At 42.5% G+C, this 27,571-nt stretch overlaps 1 protein-coding gene across 3 annotated transcripts in view; it reads left to right on the forward strand.

The window, feature by feature from the left end:
- macrod2 (mono-ADP ribosylhydrolase 2) overlaps positions 1 to 14,069 on the forward strand; it is a 427,221-nt gene extending 413,152 nt beyond the window's left edge. The window contains exons 16-18 of one of the 3 annotated variants that reach the window (XM_084376184.1): positions 9,424 to 9,462; positions 10,587 to 10,655; positions 12,777 to 14,069. In XM_084376184.1, the coding sequence (XP_084232310.1) occupies positions 9,424 to 9,462; positions 10,587 to 10,655; positions 12,777 to 12,799 (131 nt within the window). In that variant the 3' untranslated portion in view covers positions 12,800 to 14,069. Of the gene's footprint in view, positions 1 to 8,517; positions 8,631 to 9,423; positions 9,463 to 10,583; positions 10,656 to 12,776 lie in introns of those variants that run through there. The other 2 variants (XM_084376183.1, XM_084376185.1) reach the window with 2 other exon arrangements.
- Positions 14,070 to 27,571: the final 13,502 nt, after the last annotated feature.

Raw genomic sequence — 27,571 nt, forward strand, 5'->3', positions numbered from 1 at the left:
GTAACTTGTTAATGTAACAATTTCTTCAGTCTGCACACATTCGGTTATAATCGTTAAGGGTGTAGGATGCTGCGCAGGTCATTTGCTGAAGTCTTGGCTGGTCACCAAACTGTGCATCTGTTATTTACGTTTCAGGAATATTCATATAAACATGCAGGATTTAGCACTGTTGTTCTTGGCTTTACAAATGACTTCAGTTTAATGCAACATTATAAGCAACCGAGAGCCATAAGATCCAAACAATATCACAAATATTATATTCTGTGGATTTCTTTCGTTCTCTCTCTGTGGAGTAGAGATATGTAAGGAGGTAGGCAGAGGAGAGATTTTGTATTTTAAATCAGGCTGCACGCTCCACTATATAAATCATGTGTATTAGATATCTCCCTGCACAGGCAATGAGATTCTCAGCCTGATATTTGGGATGTTATAAAGGCCCCCACTCCCCAAATTGAATCAGAATCCAAGCGTCCTTCATTTATGAATATTCATAAGACACTTTAAAATGGAAATGGAGGCTGTATTGTTATTGTGTTTGAAATATCTATCCAGCAAGCCTTGTTCTTGTGACTTGCGAGAGTGGGCACCCGCTTCAGTAAGCTCATGGAACACCCATAAATTAAAATAAGACTGTCTTTGCCTAAAGCTAGGAATAAATAAATCTGAGTTGTGAGCAGAAATTGTTTTCCCTTCATGCAGCGTGATTCTCCTACAGGAGTCGATAGCTATTGTCTTAGCTCCAAAGGTAAGATTTAATGGCTGCGCCGATTCAATGCCACTGAGCAAACAGCGGCTCATCCTTCTTCCCAATCAAACTTTGAGCGAGTTTCGCCTGTAAAACATTTGCATGTCATGCAATGCAGCAACACAAACCTGAATAAGGTTTGTTGTGTGCAAGACTGCTCTGTAGTAGTGTTTCCTATCACACTGCCAGCCAGTTTAGTAAGAGCCTGTTATCGACAACCTCTTAAACAAATACTCTCCCTATTAGTCTGCTCTTCAATATAAATCATAGACAACCTCACAATCGAAGGAACCCGAGTCTTCAATATATCAGTGTTCTTTTTTCTTCCTGCCTTTGATAAAGTCGGCCCCTGTTAGAGGCTGTCTGCGGGATGAAAGCATCTCCATGACTATAGCTACACAGAATACTTCAGTGGGGTGGGCTCCACCTGAGTGTGGCCGGGTGCAGACAAGGCGGGCGAGTCAGGGACGAGCTGTAATGGCATAGTAAAGCCAGGCAGGTGGGCTCCTGCAGGGGAGATGGAGAGAAAAAGGATGGGGAAACAGACAGACGCAGCGGGCCATCACAACAATCTCAGTCTCAACACAGCAGAGAGACAAGGCACCATTACATCAGCCCAGAGGCTGTTGGAGCTGACATTCTGACTGCTCATCTTGCTTTTGATTTTCCTTTGTTTCATTTTCTCTCCTTAGACCTGTTGTGTTGTTAAAAAAAACATCACAGGAACTCAAGTAAACTCCAGTTCATCCTAATTATCCACAACTTTTCACATGTTTATGGTTACTTTATTGTCCAGGTTTCACAACATTGTACCTCCAAATGTTTTTTTCCGGCTGTGGACAGTATATGTTAAGTACAGATGGCTGTGACTGCTTGATTGAACACTGTGACTTTGCTCACTGTAGGTGAGTCTCTGAGCAGAAAGCCTGGCTGCATCCACATGGTGCCCAAAAAAAACATGCACGTCATGTACCCACCTCTCTCCCTTGTAAGACCCACAAACAATAACAAAAAAAAATCAAAATGGAGGCACAACAAATCCCCTTCTAAAACCGTCACGAGAATTGATTTAACTCTCTTGTTTGCAAGTGTTATTTGGGGGATGTTATTGATTTCTATGTATTTTACTCCCCCAGTGGTACGGCTTGAGTGTAACAAAACAACAAACCGACACAAATGGCTCCGCTGAAATCCTGCAGACTTGCCATTGGCAGTATGTAGGTACGCACAAAACAATCAAACCACAGTGACCCTGTGTGGTCGCTTTTTTATTTGAAAGTGTCAAGTACAAAGTGTACAAAGAGTGGAATTTCTGAGTAATCCATTGCAAATCAAAAGAGACTTTTTTCCTCCCTCTTTTTAGCAGCTTGAATAATTTATCTCTGAATTCATTGGTATATTCCTCTCAGAATTTGTTGTTGCCGAAGTGCGCTTTGCATTTATGTTCCTTTTGTCTTACAACTGCAAAAAGGATTGGAAAGCTTTGCTTAATTGGTTGTTTTGTGCCCTTTTCTCTTGGTCTTTTGTGAACAATGGGATACTGGTGGTGTAAATCTAATTCTGGAGAGCAATGCGGCCTTTCCTGTGGCTAAGAGTTGTCAGCGCACAATTAACTTTTGGCATAACATTGTATACTGCAACACTGAGTGGTTCCTCAGGGAGCAAGCTGCCACAGGCTGAAGACATTAGGCTATGCTTGTGTTTTATAGCTTTTCACACTGACTGTGAACGTCCAGGAACAGAAGCTCCACCAATCACAGCCCTGCTGAGGCATTGTGTGTGAGCGCCGTGAGGCGGCTACCCACCATCTTATCTTTATCCGTATTAACGCAGCTTTTATCGTTGGATTCCAGTGGGCTTTGGTCCTCATTCTTAAGCTCCGCATGATGGCTTGTTTTGACTTGCTTTGTTAATTTTAGGTCACAAGCCAGTTTCCTTCTGTTTTCAATATGAAAAAGTTTCACTTTTCAAAAATAATGACATTGTTTCAGAGTCTGGTGATCACTTGGAGTGGAGCCGGTTCTGTGCCATCATTCCTCAGCACAGCAGCACCCTCCATCATTTTCTCGTATCTTCTTATCGATGAGAAACACACTGTGTGGTTATTTAGCTAGAGATGGAGAACAGACCAACAATGTGCACAATGTCCATTATGTTGGTCACCTCTGGCCCAGAAGCCAGCTTCAAAGAGAGGGGCCCTCATCTAACAGGCTGCAAGGGACACACTTTTTCTGTCCTCCTTTGAAGCTCCTCTTTTGATCAGCTCTCTGATCCTGTCTCCACCCCTCTGTTTGCTTCACAAAAATGGCAAATGAATCAAGCACAGTGGAAATTTGTCAGCCAGCAGAGGTGCAACAAATCTGTGTCTGAAGAGTCTGGAACATATTTTAGTCTCCGTCACACACGCATCCTTTAAAAACACACAAAGACATTGTTCGAGTGATGAGTGATCTCTGTATGGGTTGCCTGTCTCCTAGAGGCAGTAAGGAAGATTTGACAGTAGAGCTACTTTAGTTAGAAACAGAAGAAAACCCAAGTTGAGATGCTGACAACGGTGGTCTTTCAGACACAAATGTGACAGTTGGGATTTAAAGTCTTTAGCAACGCGCACTTAACTTGCTTTGATATTGAGCCCTTTCTCTCAGAGTGCACACAGGGTGTGATGTTATGAGATCCAATACAATAATTAGTTGAAATAAGGGGCAAACATGAGGCAAAATTTGCCTCATGTTTGATGGTTCCGCCTCGTCAAATGTGAGAATTTGCTGCCTTTCCTTGTTTTAACATTGCAGTGAACAGAATATTTGGGGGTTTGTCACTTTGGGCTTTGGAAAACTGTGAAATGCAGTTTTTTAATTCATATTCTATGTCCCCGACATGTCACAGACCGAATCTGAAATATAATGGGCAAATGAATCATCCACAAAAACAAGTTTTTTTCAACCCTAATTATACGATACAGTTGAGTACGTTAGGTGCAAGAACATGTTGCTACATCTGCTGCAACATCTTCATTTGCTTTAAATATATCTCTATCAGTCCCTCATTATGCTGCTGACATATACTCAGTGCCTCCACTGAGGTCTACCAATCAAGCTGCTCTCTTGCTGACCTTTCAGTGATCGACAGCTGCTCTGCAAGGGCTCCTGGTTTTCACTGCCGTCTAGACGAGCACTTTGATTATATTGACCAGTCCAAATCCATGATCTCCTGCGGAAGACCTTGAGCTGCCCAGAAGAGGCATCACTTCATAACTGCAAATCAGTCAGCTGGCCCGAGCGGCACAAACATCCAGGCCTTTCCCCTATAAACATGCTGCTTCTACACCTCCCTCCGCTGTGGCGTGTCCCATTTTAATGCAGCCACATCACCTTGTGTCAGATTTACCAGCCCCCCTGCAAGACAGTCTGCCTGTGCCTTGATATAGTAAACCACAATAGGTATCGAAGACAGAGGTGAGCAGCTTCCTGCAGCAGGCCTGCTAGCAGCGCAGGGAGAGTCTAAAGATTATGTAAAGTAATTCAGCGAGTGATGAGAGAGGAGCAGGCCAGCACTGACAGCAGGTTTAGCAGGTATGTAGGTCACACAGGGGGAGGCCTCTTTTGCATTTTTTCCCTTCCATGTCTATTTTTGTGTTGTCTCCCTCTCTCACGTCTTCACTTAATCAGTTATTCACTTTCGCCTTTCATCTCAGGATATCTCAGTGTTCTTCTTTTACCTCCTTTTTGTCTTCTGACAGGCCAGTGTGACTGTGACACACAGCCGTGGACAAAGTGGGGAACAGAAAAAGAGTAGAGAGAGAGATCAAGAGTGAAAGACACTGCCAGTGGAGACAACATTTTTACTGGCTTTCCTGTTTCTTTCAGCCCTTGCTGAGTCTTATCAAAGGTTTGCCAGTGGTCATTCTGCCTTCAGTTTTTGCAACATATGTTGTCAACCGTGCCTCCTCTTTTTTTCTGCCATCTCTCTCTGCCTTCTAATCATCTTCACTTCTCTGAGTCGTAGCTTAACCACAAAGCAGATGGCGATCTGTTCTCTTTTCAGTCATTCAGAGCACTCTGTGTTTTCTCGTCTTGTCAAGCATGGTCCAGGCCTGTGTAATGAGCTCAGGCCTTTTCAGTCTGTTTAGAGAACCCTGACCCGACTCGAAGCCGCCCCGCCGCAACCACCACCGCGAGGTTATCCCGAACCCGCAGGGGAGCACAATGCTACTTAGTGTCCACAACCCCGCAGCCTTTTCTTAGGGAGAATAAAGGCGGAATATTAATGAAGACTCTTGGCTTTTCGGGAGGATGGCAGTAGAGAGGGGCGGTCACAGTGTTTATTGAGCAGGCTTGTTTTCGTCTCCCTAGCCTGCAGGTCACAGCTCAGTGCTCTTTAATTGGCTCAGATTGTCAGACAGTGTTCCATCTCATAGCAAAGAAAACTCCGGCTATCAAATGCTGACCCCCCCAGCCCCCCACCCCACCCTCTCTTCCGAACAAAATCCCCTTTTTCCTGTTTTGAGAATGGCAGGTCATGCAACTAAGCCATTTCCACAAGCCTGCACTACAAACTTAACATTAACATAAGAAAATGGGCTGCTTTCCACATTTACCAGCTCATTAGTTCTTTTGGTTTGGTACTTGTTGAGGTCCACCCACTCTTGTTTTGCTCGAGCAGGGAGATGTCTTTAATTATCTTTGTAGTAGACATTTCAGGGCCCGAAGCTATTAGTCCATGCAAAGTTCAATGAGGGGCTCTTTGATACTTGTTTAATATACACAGCCCACTGCAGACCGGGCCCAAGTCCCTCATAGACCACCCAGTTTACATGCTCAAATTAATTCTGCTCTCATCTCCTGAACGGAAAGGAGCCTCTCAATAGATACCAGTATTGACCTTGACATTTTCCTGTCTTATTCGCACAAGATGAAATGCTATTGAGCATGTCTGCCTCTTGTGAGTTGCACAAACCTTTGCCATCATCTGAAGCATAATGGAAATACTTTGTGCAATAAGTGAAAGTGATTTAGTCCATAAAGGTTTTTTAATTGTGATGTGTTTAAATTTGGGCATACTTTGGTACCAGGTGATACTGAGCAACCGTTTTAATGGTTTTTCAGTAGCTACCAGACTGAGACTGTGATGGGTCGGGTCCATTGTTTGAGCGAAAGCAGCTGGACACCTGTGTGAGCCGGCTGAGATCAAAGCTCCAGGAGCTGTTCAGACACAGCAGAGCAGCCCCGCTACGCCACGGTCTGGGGATCAAAATGAGCAGAAGAAATTCTCCTGGGGGTACTGACACTGTAGGGCACAGACACTTCTGCACCTCCACACCTCCATTGATTTTTTATTCTTCCACTGCTCTAGAAAAGACGAGTTGAATAAAAGACAGTGAGATGTCCTGTGGCTGAGGGACGAGCGGAACCTCCTGTTCTGCCCAAGGCTCCTGTCTGGAACATTAAGCAGAGACGGTTCCCATGCTGCCGTGCGGGTGACCCGCAGGGACTGCCTCCCCTGTGGGCTGACTGAGATGGAATGACAAGAACATTAAAAGTGGTGTGGAGGCAGAACTGCTGCTGATCGTGACACATGCTTTGTGAAGATGATGCGAAATAATGAGAAAACATTCCACAAAAAGCTCCAGCTAATCAAAAATCTTTTCACTTATTGATAAGATTCTTTAAAATATTAATTTGCAGTTGCTGTCGAGTTCAAACACATTTTCTATAATGGTTGAATATTGCGGTGCAGCACACTAATGCTGACCAACAGAACGCTAACTACCTCTTGTCTAATAAATGAATGCAAGGTGGGGGGGATGTAATTTTCTGCTTGTCTGCATACGAGGTTGACTTATGCCCAACTCTCTTCCTTCCTCTCCTTTCTCTTGTGTGTGCAGATGTGAGCGCGCACACACACACGTATTGTCACCCTCCCTCTCGAGCTACTGGGGGCTTTTCTCTGAACTTCTGAAAGGCTGAAGTGACAAGAAAAGTTAAGAGTAGTTTGGCAAATGTTTTAAATGTTTTAGATCTCCTGCGTGACCTGTGTTCACTTGTTAATTAATCTGTCTCGAATCCTTCACTGAAACATCATGATAACAAAAAGATAAACAGATAAATGCTCTGTGTGTAAAACATGCAGATCAGATACTATTTTAAATCCTTAACAGTCACCCTTACTGAGGTTACATATATTTATAGAGAAAAAGAAAGTTATGTTTTAGATCCTCAAAGTATTTGTGCCCTCACCTTTATAGTATATTAATTATGTACGCATAATGAACACACATAAATGGAGGATGGGAAACACTGTCAAGGACCCTCAGGGTCCTCGGTCCCAGCTTAAAGAACCACTGGTGTAAGCTGTCTAGTTTCCTGCTGAGGGAGTCAATTCGGTCTACTGTTTTTCTCTTTCCCTTATCAGCCCTCTGTGGACTGTGCCTCTCCTTCACCAGAACCTTGACAGAGGCCCGTTTTTCTCTCTCCCCCCATCTTGTTTATGTGTTTACCACAGCACACTCACTCCCCCCCTCTCTAAATGATAGCCCCTCTACTGTCAGCACACCGGAGTCAAATTAAAGAGCGAGGCAGACTGGGGTTGCTGTTCCCTCTGTGCTTCAGGCAGGGAGGGGAGGCTGCGGCCGCAATAAGAGGAAATTCTGAGCCCTTTGCTTCATCTTGATCAGCGTGGTATGTTAGAGGAAGATGATGCCACAGCACCCAGTCTCTGTTGTTATTACCTGTGAGAGAGGAAGAAGGGGGAATCATGAACGAGGCCAGGGATTCAGTGAGCTCCTGCTGCTGCTGCACACAGGCATGCTACGCTTGCTAGTATACGCAGGCGGACATAATGGAGGCTCAGTTCCAACATGAGCTGCAACATCAAGCACACTCCACATGTCCCGCCATCAGCTTTAATATCCGTAAAGTGATCACACATTTCATGTGTATGCATAATTTATTCCATCACCACCGATGCCATACGCGAGGCTCCCAAACACATGCGCCACAATGTGTGTGTACAAGTTTCCTGTTAATATATTCCATTACAGAGAAGATCTGAATCTGGTGGCAAATCTGCTTCTTTGATTAATTTATAATAAGGCAGGAAATGAATTCCAACCTGGTTCTTATTCTCGTGCTTTTGGCCATTTGTGTTGGCTAAAATAACAATGTACTCCAAGTAATTGTTGCGATCTGGGAACACAATGACATCGTCACAACTGCAGGGCAATAAAACACAAGTATTATTAAGTCTCATTTGGGGTTTAAACCAAAAGTTGAGGTAGGTCTCTTAGCTATGATTGATGTTTACACAAAGAGTGTCAGCATTTCTTGTCCCATCTGGCATCAATTTACCAATTTTTTTTGGTATCATTTACCAATCATATCACCAGAGTGTTAACTGCAGCCTAGTGTAGCTGCCATTAGCTAGTAAACTCAGTTAGCATTACAGACCTGGAGCTTGCAGTGGCATAATAAAAAAATTTAGTATGAATTCAACAGGTGACCAATTCTTACATATTGCACCTTTAAGTATATTACAACCTGAAGGGTTGGGATGCTGTGGTTATTCTTACATGGCATGTTGCAGGATTAAAAAAGTCTTTGAAAATCATATAATCCTGTTATTTACAGTCTCTTTGGAATCATTGTTGCACTCTCATTACTCGTAGAAATCAGAGCCAAAACTACGCATATAAGATCCAAGTTGTATATAACCAGTATTACCCTTTAAAGAGTTTTGCGTAAAAGGAAATAATGTGATTTCATCCCACTGGACAGATCCAAGCCTCAGATCAAAAAGTGAAGAAAAAAAGAAAAAGAAAGAAAATGAGGGTGAGATTGTTGCTTCATCCTTCCTGCTTTTCGACAGTCCTTGAGTCCCGCTGGTGTCTCAGGGAGGAGAAATTTCATTCCAAAATGTTGCAACAGATTAAATCAGTTTGACTTCATGTTGAAAAAGCGGTGTAATTCACGTTCTTGATAGCTGGCAGCCTACAGGTCCAAGTTGCCAGTGAAGCAGAGGTAGTATGTAATGCCCAAGCTGTCAACATGCTGCAACCTGGCACGTGTATCCAAACCTGCAATTACAAGCGAGGGATTAAACGACCTTGACGGCAGACTTGTTACCATAAACATACAGAACACTGAAACCACTTTGGATCCGACGGGTTCTTCTATCACGCCTAAGCAGTTGTATTTGTTTACATCATCGGCGGACTGCCTGGGGAGAGCGGTTATTTTTATGGCGTTCTTTGTTTGGATGATTGTTGTTGCAAAGGGGGAAGCAGCGAGGTTTGCTCAGGGAGTAGCAGAGAAGGAGTTGTGTGAGTACAGATGTTACAGGAAGGATAGAGGGGGAGAAGGATGTGTGGGGGAGAGGGTTGGGGCGGTGGCAGAGGGGGTCTCGGGCTGCCTTACAGGGATGGCAGTCTGTAATTAATTTTGCATGCATCTCTTTCTTTTCTCACATTTGTTTTGTTATTTTTTGAAGTGTAACTCCTCAGGAAGGCCCTAAATTTCCAGGCATGAGAGACTGTGGAAGTCAATCAGAATGTGTTTTTTTTAAACTACATTGGAAACAATGACTTTTTTCATACCTAAGCCTTTTATCAACTGAATCTGAATGCATGAATCCACATTAAAGGTGATTAACATGTTTCCATCTATATGTGCCTTAAATTACAGATGACCCTGAGGTCAACAACACTGGCACCAGCAATCGAGGTGAATAGACATCATTTTTTTCCCCCGTGCACTTCCCTCTAGGGCTGCAACTAACGATTTTATTCATTGTCGACTAATTTATTTGTTATTTGGTCTAGAAAATGGTTAAAATCTCGATCAGTGTTTCCACAAGCCAAAGATGATGTCCTCAAATATCTTAAATTTTTCACAGCCCAAAGGTATTCAATTAACTGTCACAGAGGAGGAACGAAACCAGAACATATTCATATTTGAGAAGCTGGAATCAGAGAATTTAGATTTTTTTTTTCTTTTTCTTATAAATTATTCAAACCGATGAATCTATTATTTAAATAGTTGGCAAATAATTTAATAGTTGCTAACTAATCAATTTAGAGCTGCAGTGATAAATAGCAAATGGCAAATTTCAATCAACCCATTCTGGCAGCTGTCCAGTCTCTCCACCAGGAGGCGTGCAAGTGGTCCAGCAAGTTAAATTAATCAACAAAATAAGTGACAATTCTCTGATGCCAGCTTCATAAATGTGAATATTTTCTGGGTTCTTTACTCCCCTCTGACTGTAAACTGAATATATCAGGGTTGTGAACAAAATAAGACATTTGAGGACATCATCCTGGGCTTTCTTGGCCATTTTCCCACATTTAATAGACCAAACAACTAATCGAGTAATCTAGAAAATGGTAATCAATAATCACTGAACATTGAATTAATAAGTTAATCGTTGCAGCTCTACTAACCACTCTGGGTGCTGTGACACCTAGATGAAATCTTGACACTGCAACTCTGCCGCCCCCACCCCCCTTTTTTCTTTCCTGCTACTCACAGTTGGTTATATCTGTCAACATACCTGCCTAGATTAATATCAAATATCACAGCATATATAACATTATATGTTGGACACACATCTGAACACAGCCAGTTCAATCCTGATGTCAGAAAGTTCTTGTCCGCTACACTGTAACTCTAAACCCACTCAGCTTGATCCACAGGCTTGGCAGAGCACAGAGATTGTTATGGGTAAATGGATGCTTTTCTGCACGGGATGAGGGGCAGCAGATTGCTTGGTTATCACAGCATCTCCTCAAATTTTCCACTCTTCCCCCTCTCTATTCTTTTCATTTCCCTCCCCTACTCTTGTCTAGAAGAGATGAAAGATCTCGTCGAGGGCTCAGAAGAACCTGATTCAATTCCAACCGACAGCATTCAGTCCAAAGGTAAGGGCGTGGGAGAAGCACTCACACTCGCTCACTGTTGCGCTCTTATCTCGAACGCGTCTCTATTTATAAGATTCTTGTTAGTGGCCACAGCTGCCAAATTAAAATTCACTTCACCGGGAGAATCCTCGGCGCTGTGCAGCAGAGTGTTACCCAGCTTCACCCTCCTTGTCTCTGTTTCCCTCCCCCGTCTGTCTCCATCTCCTTCCCTCTGTAGGGGCAGGCGGCAGGCAGGCAGTTTTTCAGTACGTGCTCCTCCAGGGCCGAATGCATTAGTAAATCCTCTCTAACCATTTCAGGTCCGCAGCTATGACCCTGATATTTAGGTATAAACGTGTCAGTACGTCTTTGGAGATTGAGTGTGATGAATTACCTGCAAACTCCACTATCAGACATTTAATAAATCAAGTGTGCAATGCATATTATTTTAACACGTAGCCAACACAAACGGTAGGGGCAATAATCGTGCCAATAAATCATATTTGATAAGGATACCACACTGTTGTTATTCTCAGGGCCCCGTTGAGATTCAGGGTAATAAGACAGCATGTAATTTGAATGTAGACATCTGTGGAGAGTGCTGTGAATTTCTATGTCTGCATTTGTTCCGTGTGTGGCTCTATAGTCGTCGTTGAGCCAAAGAAAAGGGATTCAGATTCGGGCATCGAACACTTTCCAGGTGGAAAAAAATTCATTAAGCAACTGTTGTGAACAGATTGTCAGGGTTGAATAAATAGGACAGGCTAGCAGCATATGAAATAACTTGGCAGAGACAAACGGGTTGGTGTAGAAAGGAGAGAGCTTAAACAATGCCAGACAATGTGCCAGAGAAGAAAAAGCTTGTTATCGAACAAGCGTGTGGATTAGGGTGGGATGGTGTATAAGGGAGCTGGTTAGCACATAGCGGGCAGTTAAAATTAGCCAGGGTACAGTATCAAAACACATGAGACTGGGCAGTCGCCACTGACTGCCCTGTTGTGACTGCCAGAGCAAGACATCCTGCTTTGGACCAAATATCATCTGATCAGATTGCCATGAAATTTGGTAAAGATATCACTGGTCCCCAGAGAATATCTGCTAATGATTTTGGGTGACTCAGGGGAGTCACCCAAAAAACCTTTATCGGGCCGATTCCCATTTACTAGACACTTGGTCCATGAAAAATGATGCTAAAAACCAATCACTGGTGTTTCAAATTTGCCCATGAGCTCTCTTCTGTTCTTCAGTTTTACAGTTTATGGTCTCAATCGTGAGTTTCAAGTCATCTTCGTCTTCACATTTAGAGTAAAACAGACAATAGAACAAGGTATGCTTTAGGGCGTGGCTTCCTTGTGATTGACAAGTTGCTACCAAGGCGTGTCCTTGGGTTCTCAGTCAGATTGGCTATATGGCCAAACTCAAGCTTCAAACAGTATTCCACAAACTGATTTGTGATATCACTGTGGCACCACCATTCATTTTACAGTCTATGTTCCAATGGGAGAAAAGCCTTTTCATTTTAATGACCCCCATGTTGTTTCTCAAAAGCCAATGTTAGGATAAATTCAACATGGTGCCATGAAAATGATTCTTCTAGGACTACACCTAACAATTATTGTCATTATTGATTACTCTTGTGCTCATTTGCTTGATAACATCTTTCCTTTACACTATAAAAAACTATTACAAAACAACAAAAAAGGGCTATTATAATGTCCTACAGCCCAAGATGAAGTAAACAATGTGCTCCATTTGTCCAACCACAGCCTCCAAATTAAAATGTTCAGTTTACCATTTCTTATAAAAAAAAATGTAACAAAAGCTAATCTTCACAATTCATAAACTGGAATTAGGGGAATGTTAGGCACTTTTGAAAATTCGTAAATTGTTTCTGTTGATCGACCGTACTGTCAAATCGACCAATAGTTTTAGTTACAGTCCTCCCTTTTATTTCGTGGCGTGCAATTATCTTTTCAGCCTTGCAGGGATTGTAAATAGAAGTCTCCTCTGCTGAAATAAGAGGAATAAACGGCTTGAGAACCAGCAATAAACAGTGATATTAAAGACGCAGCAATGTGTGAAACAGTCATTTAGCCCCGCAAAACATTCACACTATGAATTTGTTGCTTTTTTTTTCCCCAGACACTGTTGAGAAGAAAGAATGACCAGCTGAGGGAAGGACAATCGACCTCATCTGACAGCCAGCAAACTGTGCGAAGCCAACCACACTGGTGTCAGACTGGCCCATGTCAGTATGGGCTCTGACACTGGCCCAGGACAACCAGTTACTCACAAGATGCTCACATTCCCTACTTTATTTAGCCTTTTCCCTCTACATTAAGAATCTACTCATCCCTGAAGTATGTATGTACTGTATGTATATGTATGTATGTACAAAACCTTACTATAGGACTTGAACATATCAACCAGAAAAGATGAGCCATACCTCACTGTGTGTTAGAGTCATACATCATTTTGCCAGCTGTGTGCGCTGAGATGAACCAAGTCTCTTTATTTGATCTATACTGTGAGAGCATGGTGAAGCTGTCAGAGGACAACAGCCACAGCTCCTGCTCCTGTTGACACTCCAGGTTGGGTGATGCTTAACATCTGCCATCCTTTTGTTCTTGCGACCAAAACACCGCCGCCACAGTCATGATGACATTCAACTGTGGACTAGCTGACAACACCCTGCATTCGTAAGGCCTCTTTGGAGTGCAACACACTGACACCTGCCATGTCTCCTCGCACACTCTCCGCAGCTCGAGCTCCATTGTTTAGTCAAATCAGCCAATACCTTGATTCAGAGGCGGTGTGTCACTCCCCGAACATCACCGATCACAGCCGCCACTGCTGTAACCGCAGCTTAACTCCTAACACCAGGAAACTGTTCATCAACACCCACGCGCACTAAACAAGATGTGAGCGTCTTTTAATAAATCAATTAGTTCTTTCGCTCCCCCTTTTTTTGTTGCCGTTTCCAGTGCATGCCAGAAAATTGCTTTGAACTTCACCAACAGGAATTACAGTCCTCTTCGCTTTCGCTTGTCTCCTTACCAGATTGTCTCTAATTGTATTGAAGGAATCTGCCTTATTTCATATCAGACTACAGAAATCACAATCACAGACCTAAGGAGGTGGTCCAAGTATGAATTCTTGGTTGTGTTTTGCTTGCGGATGATTTGTAACTTTAAGTACATTATGTAATGGCTAATACCTGTTGTTAATGGTTTCTTGTTTTCTCCTCAGTTGATTTAAAAAAAAAAAATTGGTTTGGGTTTCTTTTTAAATGTTGATATGATCATTAATTATTTTCAGTGGTGCCATACTAAAGATCAGATGAATTACAGTTCTATGAAATGATGCCTTCATACTTTGATGTTTGCTTTGCTAAACTATAACAGAAGCAACTAATAAAGATTAAGGTGGAAGCCATGTCTCAGCTTTTAATGTGCCTCATCATGAGTCTTGTTTTTATCTCGGTCATGACAGTAGCTAAAAATTTCACTCTGCTTGCAGCTGGTGTAGTTAATTTCCCCTCAGTTCATATGTGTGAAATTGAACAACTGTAACAGAGCAATCAGTCATGTGTCTCTGGGGCAGAAACAATTAGTCTGCTCCTGTGATCTCCAGCACGCTGCCTCTCTGGCCCCTCAGGCTCTCTCCTGTATCAAGTGAGAAGAGATATCTGGTGACCCCTCTCACCCCAGGGCTTTCCCTCCTTCTGAGAAACTCACTAATGGCCAGAGACCTCACAAGGAGTTTGTTATCAAAGAGTCTTCTATGTCAGTCAGCGGTCTAATCTGTAAACGAAATATTATCTTTGCAACTTTTGGGTAATTTTAACTTTTGTTTATTATTCCTAAACTCATCCTCACAAAAACATATTTAATAATCATTGATTAAAAACCCATGTATGGGACTTGACAAGTGGTGACTATGGTGCACCAGCCTCCAGCAGGTTTGTCTCATCAACAAACAAAAAATCTAATCAGAATGAAGCTGGAAATAAACCGGAGGACTAACCGAACCTTATATAGAATGGACAAACCACACATAACAACTCACACCAAATACAGGAGCCCATGCTAAACATCTGATGTACATATTGGGGCCAAGGACACAAAACATACATGTTCCATTACCCAACACAAGAGGACATCCATCAAGAAGAGCTTTGCTTGCTAATTTACATAATCCATGTGTAAAAGTGAACATGGCTGACAATAAGGACGAGTTGAGGGATAGAGATGAGGGCAACACTGCTTATATGGAGAGCTGAATGTGAAATACCTTCATCAGAGTTGAAACCTGATACGAATTATAAAATAATATCTATTCTTTTACTCACAGCATACTTAACATTTTCGGCCAGTGATATTTATAGAATTATTAAGACAAGATGTCAACGGTCCCGATACTTTTTGTACATCACACATTGTACTGGGATGATGGGCAGCCACTGCTTCAAAACAACAATTAATTAGAAACCATCGCTCTCTGTATGCTTTTATCTTCAGACTGGGGCAGACTCATTTTGAACAGATGTCCCAAATCATGATTATCTTGTGATAAACAGTCGTAGTGTGTCCCTGCCTTCACTTTTAAGACACTTTAATTGAATATCTACACACTGGCTTACTTCCGAGCCTGCTTAAGGGCAAATCAAGCAGTGAAGTTTGCCTCCATTTGTGAACCATTTTTAATTAAAAGGGTACTCCATTGATTTAGCATTGCACTGCTATAACACTGTTGGATTAACGATGGAAGGTTTATTTTTTAAATAGATAAAATCAATGCAGCAGAACTAAAGATAGCCCTTTTTTTATTCCAGCATTCTTCTTTGTTAAAAACTTGCACCTACATCACACACAGTGCAACTGAAGTGACATAATTTGAGGCAATTTGTCAGACAGCACCTTCTGGAGCCATTCAAAGCTTTATGCAACTATTTTTACATATGCAGTCATACTCTTCTCTGAGCTATGATGTGTAAAATCCAGCCTGTCCTCACCAGAAAAACAGCCATTTTGATCGTCTGTTCAAGGATCTTATTACGACCTATGTTTACATTTATTGTCAGGCGATCACCCTTTTGTGGACGTAGTTATTATTACGGATGCAAAGAAGGATCTCAGGTGACGTAATGTAAAGCGTGACGACAACACCTGCATTTGTGGTTTATATATGTTTTGTTACAAAAAAAAAAAAGATCCTTCACTTGAATGGAACTGGAGAAGCTGTAATATATATACTATATGATATGTCCTCTCATCATAAGGCTTCCAGGACAACCCAAGACTTCTCACTTGACACTGCAAATGCAGTCCAACATAGAAGAGATAGAGAAAAACAATTCTGTATATGCTCCTGTTCATCCAAATGTAGGAAAAATAGCAAACAATGTTTAAAACTTGGTGTTTTAAACATCATGTCAAGATGATAGTTTGTTATTGTGTTAAAAAGAAAATATTCAGCCATTGTGATCATTTTTGGATAAACTAATGGTAAAAAAAAAAAGCATCAACACGTGTCCCACCCGTTGCTGTGGAAAGAAAAATCGCTTTCGCATCCCTTTAGCTGCTACCATGTTTACGTTCCATTAACTTGTCGCATGCCAAGCAGACGTCAGGTGCGATCGTCCCTGGAATGGAGACGGTTTCAATTTTAATGACTTCATTTGAATGTTGTGTGTCAGAGCGGAGGGTTCCCTGAACTTGAGCAGTAGGTAATGTCAAGGGAAGCAGTTTCATCTAACAGGCTTGCTGCTACGCGCCGGCTCCTTGGCATACAAAACACTTCAGGGCTAAAATAACAAACCGCCTATTCCACAAAAACAGCCCGCCGTCCCAGTTTACACCTTAACAATGTTGGATTCTCTGGCTTGTGAGGCTGACATTGTTAACAGCACTGCAAACACATCTCACAGGCCTTGTATCTGTATCTAAGCCATCAACACATGATGGAGTATTTATGCATATGACAGCAGTGCTGATTGACCTGTGAAGCTTCTCCATCTGACAGGTCTTATCATGCAGCTATGTGCTGATATGATGTGCTGTGCTCCGTTTATTCCATCTTCCAGATGAAAGCTCTGTGGACCTCCTCCTATATAAACATGCATTACCATGTTTTCCCTCTCCTCCAGTCAGCTTTTTTCCACTACTCTCCTGACGCCAGCTCCTCCCACTTTCCTCCGGCCTCCTGCCACACTGCGACGACCCGATGCCACACTGGCTGTTAACACGGCACAAACAAATCGGAAGAGAAATAATTCCGGCTCCAAAGCTTTAAATCCCAGCACTAGATAAGCTGTTTTTATCTGAAGTACAGTGTTTGTCCTTCATGAAAATTCATCGCCCCCACAAGAGGCAAAGGCAACACTATAGGTGAACTAAGCCGAGATAAACACTCTAATTGGGATGAAAATTGACGCCATTCATTATGGATGCCAGTCTTCAAAGGCAGCGAGAGCCACTGAAATGTTGAAAGGAAATTGACTTGCAGCGTTGCCAGTTTGCTTTGAACAAGTGAGAATACGTCGATTAAACTCCAGCAGCACAAGACGGTTATGCAGATTACATTTGTTGTCTGACGGAAAAAGCACGTTTGTCTCGTGCTGATGGCCCCTCATGACAAGAGAACAGAAGAGAACGAGGATTAATAAACTAATTCTATCTCTCTCGCTCTCTGTTGTTGCTCCAATTATCAACTTGATAATGTGCATATTCAGGTAATACATTCAATTCTCACCATTGTTGCAGCTATAGAACAGATAAGGCCGGACTGAAACTGTTCAGTGTGAACGCACAGTATAAAGTTATCTAAAGTCTGCTTTGGTTTTAACATTTTCCACGTTTTTTAATCACCGAGCAGTAAATCAGAACTCTCTGGTGCTTCCCCCCCCCCCCCCCCCCATCAGCTTGCTCAGAATAACAACCCGGTTATAATTCACAAGAGCCACATCCACACCTGAATTAGCTTCACTGCTGTTTTCAAAACCAAACACAGCTTGGTTCAGTGTTTCAGTGGGTCATGAAACTGATGTGTGGAGCAGTAAACTTATTTTGCTGCTTTATGGGTTGAACTGCTCACCGCCAAGACTGATAAACCTCAGCGTGGACCAATATAAAGTCCTGCATTTAATTTAATTGGAGACCCATCAACAAAACGTGTTGATAAACCTCCGTTAAATTGGCATCATTAGCTCGGAATTGTCCTCATTATCCACTAGGTCAAAGCTTTTGGTGAACAAGCCTCTCTGTTTGGATCACATCTAAATAAAGGCATCCAGCGTGTTTGTGTGCAGCATGCTCTTTTTAAGAGAGATTAACTGAAACAAGAGATTTAAATGATAACATCTCTTTTATAGAACACTAATAAAACGAATGCAGTTGGGGAAAGCACCGACGAGTCAACGTGTTGGTCCCCTTGTTAACGAATTTACTTCAGAAGTCATTAAAAATGTTCTGTTCCTGTTTTTCCCGGGGAAAAAAAAAGAAAACCCACCCAGAAAGGCTAATGAAAGAAAATGAAAAGCAACGGCTCTAAAACGCTCGGTAATTAAATTGGACATTAATAAATGCATTAGCCTTATTTAGCTGTAACTGTGTGAGCTGTTTGGTTATGCTGATGTTCTCTAACTCATTAAAAACAAAATGTCACCTGGATCTTAGATTTTAGAGATTCTGAGAATGAATCAGCAAAGCAATTTAAGTGTAAGAAGTCAAGCTGAGGGAAGTGCAGTGTTTCTCCAGGAACCCTGCAGCTTTTCACCCTAGTTACTAATGTGAGTGCACTTAGGTGCAAAACCTGAACAAGAGAGAAAACTAGCAGAACAGGGAAGCTGAGGTCAAATGGAAATATGTTTTTCATTTTCAGTTTAGTATAAAATCAGCAGGATACTGCAGATAATGGAAGATGTGTTTTGTAAGTTTGAAGTGTTAAAATTGTGAAATTGTTGGTTTTAACAACTCACACACTCACACAACTCAAGTACTGTTTTAACTATAACACAATTAGCTGTCAAATGATGCTTAACAGTGTTTTACAAACATGCAGTTTAAGCCTGAACAGCAAACTGGTAGTTCTCTGGCTCTTTCTCACCATAATGATATTGTTGAAAGGCATACGAACAGAATTTAGCACCTGAGGCAAAGGCTCATTAACAAGTCTCTTCATTACTTATTACTTCCTTAATGCCTTCTTTTTGCACTTTGTCATGAAGTTTTGAAAATATGTTCAGATTTAGTGTCAACCATGATACCATGTGCCAAGCAGGAGCATTTCTATGTTCCCACGGTCTTAAGTTCCCAAGCTCCTTTGTTCCCATAGTCCTAAATTCCCAAGATCCCATACTTCCAGGGTCCCAAGCTGCCAAGATTCTATGTTCCCAGAATCCTAGGTTCCCTAACCGCATTTGCTCGCTTATACCTGAACTTTAGCCGAGCTTGTCCTGTTCTAACAGACAGAGATCTTTAACCCACTCACCTATGGCTCTCACACTCTGATATTTGTGTGCACTCTGACATGCTCGTGTCTGTCGAGGGGCAGCAGCAACACCAATCCTCATCCACTCGGTCGTCATCAGCTAGCGGTGCAGCAGAGCGTCTCGACTGAGGGCTTCAGAGAGTGTCAGATAAAACATGTAGTTAGTATTTGATTCTCTCTCTTACAGGCGTTGCTCTCTAGTGGGTATCTGTGAACGTAGAGGGCGAATCAAGTTAACATCTTCATCTGAGGAGTTTGACCTTCCTTCCTGAAGAATAAACATATCAGGAATGCAGGCCCTTTTCATCGCTGTTGATACTGTAGTGACATAAATTGCAGTGACAGTTTAACACTGGGCTACCAATCTGTGCTGTACTCTCAGAATCAACAAGGCCAACAAGGCTCCAAACATGGATAACATTGACCAAGAGCATAACTTCTCAGCAGTGCATTTATGGCCATCTGTGTCTATGAAGTGTGAAAAGACACATATACTAGTAATTTAAGTCTGTGTTCGTCACCCATGGTCACCTACTAACTAGATGCAGCACATACGTGTTTTGGAGCCCTTGATTTCTATTTTATTTGGCAAGTCAAAACCAGAGGTACCTCAGCCATCATGGCAAATGTAATGCCATCAAGTTGGCAACATTATATTCCATTTAGTGTTTCTCAACTGCTACAGATAAACAGATTTTAATGGATTTACCAAATCTCCAGCATTTTGCCAGGAACCCTGTGGGAATGGCTCAGATTTCCCTGCGCTGAAGTATTTTCAATTAGATTTGTTTTTGCAGAATGATCAGCATACTTTATGCACCATATTAAACAGTCGTAATGATTACTATGCAAACCATGTGATGCACAGTTCTCCGCAGATTGCCAACATGTAATTTGTATGTCCAAAAGAGTGAAAATAGCATCAGCATGGTGTTAATATTCTGCGTCTTGTTGCAGATAGACAAACTCACAGCACTAATCAACAAAATGACTCGCTGTCTTCCGACCCATTCAAATAAATCCTGGCAGCAGCCTCTGCCTGTGTGATTAACCTAACCACTCTAGGCAACTTCTTGGCCACTGTCACTAATCACTGCTGCCAAAAGAGAAAAGTTGCCACAAACTTCCTGTGACAAATGTGATGAAATCCTAGCGTGCCGTGCCATTTAAAATCTACTGGTAGGTTGTTGTTGATTGTTGACAATGCTGTGAAGAATTACATTTCCCTGATTATTTTCCCAAACAAATTTGAGATCACATCTTCGCGAGAAAACAGATAAGCTTGATTGCTTTTGCATTTCACCATCTTGCCTGTCAGCACTGACGGAGCCTTCGGGGTCCTCCGGTGCTTCCGAGAAACTGTTGCTGTAGCAACAAGCTGGAGTAAGTGAGGCCCTGCGTGCATCCAGAATCAGATGAGCTGAGGTGAGTTTAGAAAAGTGAATCTCAAACACTGTGTCCAATTTAGCTAAGCCCATTTGCAGAGAAAATGTACCAAAAGGTTATGACAAGTTGATTTAATAATAATGTGATTTACACGCTAAGAAAAGCAAACACAGCTGAGATGGCGGCCATTTCACAGCTGAGCTACATTGCAGTCATGATCTTCCAGCTGATCTTGGTAATAGTAGCCCCCGGTCGGTGGTCTTCTTAACTATGCTGATTTCCCTGTCGAGAAAGGCGCAATAGGGATACGAGACCATTAGATGGTACGGTGAGATGCTCCTTTCAGGATTGTCTGTCTGAAAACCACCTTTCCATGTTACCATGGTGCCATTAAATTCGTTCTCTCCCTAGGGAGAGCCTTCAGTTAACAATGAGGAACAGCCATCAAGGGTGGTAAGCATTTGTTGGAGTGTACATGGTGTGACCCTTATGGGCATACTGTATGTGTGTTTATTAATTCACAGATAAGGGTGGAGAGCGCTGCTCCTTCCCACCAGGATTCATTATTTTCTGTTCCGGACTCCTGCTGGTTATGTTAATGCATCATGAATTTCCATAACAAAATAGGCATCAAGGTAGGCAGGAAAATCACTTCAACACAGCATGCAATATAAATGTGCCATTTCGCAACCAATCATTCGGCAATGAAGTGTGGATGGTTACAGAGCGCCTCTGCAGACGACTGCAGGGCAGGTGGAGGGTAAAGGACAACATGTAAGGAGTCAGCGTCAGGATCATTGTTTGACTATCATCAGTCCCTTTTGTCCTCTTCATCCTTTATTCTCATCAGAACTCTGAAAATCCTCTGTGTTAATAAATTGTGAAGAATGTATTGAGTCATTGTTTACCATGACAGTAATGGGAAAACAATTCAGAATGCACGACATCCGTGTTGATTAATTACGATGATGCATCGCTGCATGAACCCCATTGATAAATATGACTCATTTAGCATCATTGTCAATTTGCCTGAGCCGGGCGGAGAGGTGCTAACAATTCAAACAAGCTGATAGAGGTGATTAAAATGACACCAAGCAGCACTTTTTAGGCTTTCCTGTCAAAGAACGCCACAGCTTCTCTGCGAGATGCAACTCACAAAACACCTCATACTGCAACATACAGGGAGATTTTCTCATTCGCTGTTAATTGGCTCATTTATTCCTGCGTGCGGTGCAAAAAGAAAAAAAAAGAGCAGAGATTAAGCAAAGTTGGCTAACAAAGTTTTGTTGCATGTCTGAGGCGAGCTGTCTGGATTGGAACAGACACTGACATTAATGGAGAGAGGCTACAGCGTCTGCAGACAGTCCATGCCACCCGTCCCTCTTGTCTCCAGGCTAAACGTCTCTTGTCACAGCTGACAACTTTTGCAATTGATTAAGTCAGTCTTGCTGACAGGGAGACGCAAGGTCACAATTATGATGACTGCTCTGTTGACTCTTTTGATATTATGAAGGAAAAGAAGAATAATTCTTTTGTTGAGCTTAGAATAAATAGATTGTTCAGCGATTAAACTGGTTGGCTCACAGTACATTAAAAAACTAATTCCTGTGACATTTACTTGTATGGATCTCAAAGAAGTTGCCGAACATTGTGACAACTTTTCCACTGGATGTTGCAAAAGGAATGAAAATGCAATTTCTGGGACTGAATCAGTTTATTCATGGCACCATTCCGCTGTGCATCTATCAGTTCACCAATCTATTAATGTAGCCTGTCAGATCTGAGCTTAGGTCCTTCTCACCTTCAGCGTCTGCACGCCTCCATATCTCCCATCTCTCCAGCTCTTCACGGCTCAGTACTTTCTGCTCTAATATATATGACCGATCCTTTCAGAAGCCAATTCAGAAGCTAACCACCACATTCCGGACTTCTATCAGGCCCTGATAACGCGAGGTTTGACCATCTGTCAGCGCTGCGACTGTTGGCTATAAACTTCACGCTCTGTCTTTTTATTCATCTGTTTCTCCGAGCAGAGATGCAGCCCAGCGCCTGAGAGCCAGAGGCGGAATCAGAGAGGAGAGAGAAATCAATTACTGCCTTTGCCTCTGCCTAAAACAAGCCGTGTCGGAGACCATCTACAAAAGGAGGACAAAAGGGGCTGGTGGCCCCTCAAACTCCCAAACCTCAGGAGACGGGGCGGGGAGCATTCTGTCACGAGCTCTGACACGCAGCCATCACTGCCACCAGCGCAAAATAGGCCCCTGTCACACCTCAAAATGGGATCCAGCCACTTCATGTGCAATCAGGCCTACATCAGTGATTGATGACCTCAAAGTGAAATATGAGGGAAGACGGCAGCGAAGTAGCTAAGGCAGAAAAGTGAAACCATTTTGAGTAGTAACCTTTACAAAGCTTGTGCAATTTAGAATCCATAACAGAACATTGATGAATCCAAACTTCTTCTGAGTGAAACGAGTGAGTTAGACAATAAACTACAACTATACAGCTAAAAACAATCAATTAATATGCTGGCATGAAAGAGATGAATGAACATGATTGTGTGTGTGCGTGCGTGCGTGCGTGTCCTTAAGAATTATCATCCGTCACGACTGAAGCCTCTCACTCCTTCTAACATCAAAATCATTTAGTTTAGTCTCAGAAGATGTAGTCAAACTTCTAAAGTAAGGTTTGGCATTTGAGTGCTTTCCATATGATATTGAATTTCTGGGTTTTTGCATTATACAAAAACCTTATGACTGTGCAAGTCCCTGAACTGCAGGTGAGGCGCTGATATAAACTAAAAGCCGTCAGAGAAAGAGTGCACAACGTGTGCTGAAACGAATCAACTTCAGGCTTTAACATTTTACTGAAAGACTCTTACATATCATATTCCCATAGGGGATAATGAATGCCTGGTGAGTGAATACCTTTATTCCACAGTTACCAGGGAGCCCCGATTGCTCCAGACATTTTGAACGATACCTCATTCCTGCAGCCACCTTGTCTGCAAAGCCAGGATTTGCTTTGAGGAGCAGAGCAGTCCAGCCACTGAGATATAAACTCAATAACACAGTGATTTATTTTCTACAGCCATTTGGTCCAAACCAGCTGGTGAGGCCGGAGACAAAACACAGCATCTGGCTGGGGAGACTGTGGACCCTGTCAGTCTTGGTATGTGTAGATGCAAAAGCATGGACGTGCGTGCATGCTGTCCACACTGAGCAGACGAGTCACAAATCGCTGCTTCCATCCAAGCGCCAGGGACAGTGTGCCCATCAGCTTGGCATGATTATGGGCGTGAGAGAGGCTCTGATTGTGGGATGCTGGAGCGTGAAGCCACTGGAGAGGAACAGAGTGGGACGTGGCAGGGCCAGAGAGAAGGGATGGAAGAATGGAGGGGAAGCCCAGCTGGCGGCTGCTTCTAATTGGGCTGAGCAGGTTTCCATGGCTGACCAGACCCATATGCAGCGCGGATCTAAAGAGCGAGTCGGCCACAAGCAAAGTAGCAGGGCCGGCCAGGCTGCAGGGGTGGAGGAGGGGGTGTAAAGGTGGGCAGGCGGGCGAGAGGCCGGTCACACTCCAGCAGTCACAGCCTTTTTTTTCTCTTTTTTTTTTGTGACAGGGGGCAGAGAGAGCCAGCTGTCACCCCCTGACAGGAACACACACACTCCTCCATGTGTAGTGATAACACAGGCAAATAAAAAATAGCCACATATGAAACAACTACTTTAATGAAAGCATCCAGCTCACAGAGGGAGGGGATGAATCAGCCCAAAAAAAAAACACAGCATGAAAGACAGAAAGGGACCTGATGAGAAGAACCAGAGGGTGTGAGTGTATCACATTCTTCCCCCTGGATATTTACGGCATGCCATTGGAAACAATTAGAAGTGATTAAAACGGAGGTGAGCTGACAAGGAGAGCGTGGGTCCCCCCCCTCACCATGCCTGTTAGATGGGGGTGTTGGTGCATGTCGTGCTTAGGGGGCGAATCGATTCACTCCACACTCTCAGCACCATTAATTAATGATCTGTTCTCTGTATTGTACAGTGACTGGCTGTCACGCTGTACTTTCTTTCCCCAACTTCGTTCCATCCTCGCTCGCCTCGCTCTCCCGAGGCCCCTCCGTACGGCCCTCTTTTCATTTCACAGAGACATAACACAACAACAACAACGGGTGCACTTAAACATAAACGCTGACACAAACAATAAATGTACCAATAAGGATTATAATATTGAAACAGAATATATGTTTGCATGGAACATAAATTCTTGGAGCGTCATTCACAGGCCTTTGTTTTTTATTTATTCCTTCCCTTTACAACCGAGCAGATGTCTGGAGGGCAGACCGCAATCCTGTTTATGAGAGAAGAGAGAGGGAGAAGAGGAAAGGTAGGAAGTCAGACCTGATGTACAACCCGTGGCTCACTGCTGCCCCCTACTGTATTAGCAATAGCCTACACACAATACACTGCACAGGTTTCTCCTTGAAAAGGAGCTTTAACGCTGCCATCTGAACAAACTAAAACTGAGCTCCCCCCGTAGCACAGGGGTATTTATACAGTTGGTTGGACTGTACATGCTCCATGAAGTCTGGATTCATCATTTGGATGTATGTTTTATTACTATTTACGCATTTATTTCTTATCCATTTTATTTCCCCCCCCCATTCTCCAATGCCTTTACTTAAGGGTGCACTGTGCAGTTTTGGGGAAGAAATGTTAATCAGAAGAGAAAGATCTTCATTGACTGATTTTTTAATGCCTAAACATACTAAATAAACAAACTCTCTGTTCCCATGACTGAATAAACAAGCTGACCTTGAAGGACGACACATTTTCATACCGTTTTACTTTGTTTTTATGTGGCGGACCCAGCCACTTTTCTAGCTTCAAACAGTGTTCTGGGGACCTTATTTTCCACTGAGAACAGCTTGTTTATTCAGTTATGGAAAAGATATTTCTGAGTTTGTATTATCACCTCATTATATTGTTAAAATTCTGAGTTTGAATTTCTTCTCCAAAACTACATAGTGTCCCTTTACTTTATTTATTTTGTTTACTTTGATCATAACCACTAAGATTAGTATAATTATATGATTTGTAATTCTCTCTCAGGTACATTTTTCTTTTTCTTTCAGCCTGTTGTCTCAAATAGCACTGTTGATGTACTAATGTTTTTTGGGTTGTTGTTTTTTTTAGGGGGGGGGTGTTTGTTTTTTTGGCTCTTTCTGCACAGTTCTTTCTTAAGAAGGTGCAATATGTAAGAAATGGCCACCTGTCAAATTCATACTCAAAACAAATAAGTAGCAAATTAATCACCAAAGTACCCGCTAACTGTTGCTTTAACTATAGCTGCCCTTGGCTAGTTAGCTCAGTTAGCCGTGCAGCTAGCAGTTCTGACTGCAAGCTCAGGGACCAGAGGAGTGTTGGTGTTTTCAAGCACAGGACGTTTTACTTGTTTATTGTGGATGTGCAATGAAAAATGAATAATGTTTCTGTGCACAATTTTGTATTATAGTTTTTAAAAAGTCTTTTATTATTTTCTTATAGCTGAAGGTCTGAAGTGCGATTTCTCCCCACGCATATGTGTCAACACCATTTTTATGTGTTCGTGCACAAAACTCTGCTTTTACACTGACTGGTCTGATGTTTCTACAGTTAATTTGACATTTTCCGCTAACCCCTGAATTTTAAACCGTTACTCGAGACATTTAATTATGTGAAACACCTGTATTACATTACCTTCATGCCCACTCAACCAGATACTCCTGTGCAGGCGGGGAGTTGGAGCGATAGGAGTGACTACAGGAGTCTCCAGGGGGCTGGGAGAGACAGTAAACTAAGCCATGAGAAAAATCAGATCACCTTGAATTTGCATAAACAGTCTTCAAATGGCTGCGCAGAGGGTATAAGTGTTAGCCATCCAAGCCCGAATAACTCCCATCCGTGGATTAGTATTGGGTTCACCCAGGTCATTTAACACTTAAGACAGTCTCTAGGGAGCCTATTCATGTTGGACAAATTGTTTTGCCTTTACAGCAGCTCTGCGCTGCACAGGGGTGTTAGTGGAGTTCTGAGGAGTAATTTGCCGCCTGTAGTGAGGGACACTCTGCACCCTGTTCCCTCCATTCAAAAAGCGGGGCCAAAAATACTAAATGGCAAAAGGAGCAACATCCGCACCAATTACATGGAAATAGTCTCTGTCTGGGTTAAGGTCCCGAGGATGGGCTAAAGACCCGAGGAATAATGAGCGAGTACTCTTCCTTTCCTTCTTTTTGCTTTAAGCAGAACAGACATTAGATGACATATGGAACACAGAACTCTGTGAACCAGCATGGAAATACGAAAAGTTTGCAAAGGTGAACACAGAGTGTCAGGTTATGAGGGGAATCAGAAGGCTATCAAGAAACTCAGTGGATGAGTGACCTAGAGAGAATTGCTTTTGTTGGTCAGGAGTCAGTGTAGCCTGGCTTAATGACTCTTCTCTATCCATCGCTGGGTGTAAACATCCTTCCTGTCCTACATTATACACTTATTTACACAATATGATGTTGTCACGATACTGGAAACTTCGGTACAACATACTGTAAAAATATCGATATACGATACCATGTTTGATACCATGGGAAGGAAGTGACATTGACAGCATAGAATTTTAGATTTTTATTAAAAGACAAATAAAATAAGGCTTGTGTGGGTTAAACACAACAGCATCCGAGTTCTGACCATTATGTGCGACTTCGTTATCTCACAGATGTCATCGGTTCATCAGAGTGGGGACTGGTAACAGTATCATACATGTCAAATCACTATCGATCAAATATTCAGAATCGATAAGTACAGATATATAGATTTTTGTATAAAAGGACATCTGAAAGAGCAAAGAAGCTGGAAAGTCATATTTATCCCATCTCTCTGCTTTGAAGTGATTCCCGTGAGGCTTCCATCAGGTGAGCCAATACTGGTTCTGGTCCAAAGCAGCAATTATTATCTCTGCAGAAAAGCAAATGCAACAAAATGCATCCCCAACTGAATACAGTACCACTGAAAAATAGATTT

The sequence above is a fragment of the Pagrus pagrus genome, assembly GCF_965226575.1.
Source record: "Pagrus pagrus genome assembly, chromosome: 15".
NCBI lineage: Eukaryota > Metazoa > Chordata > Actinopteri > Spariformes > Sparidae > Pagrus > Pagrus pagrus.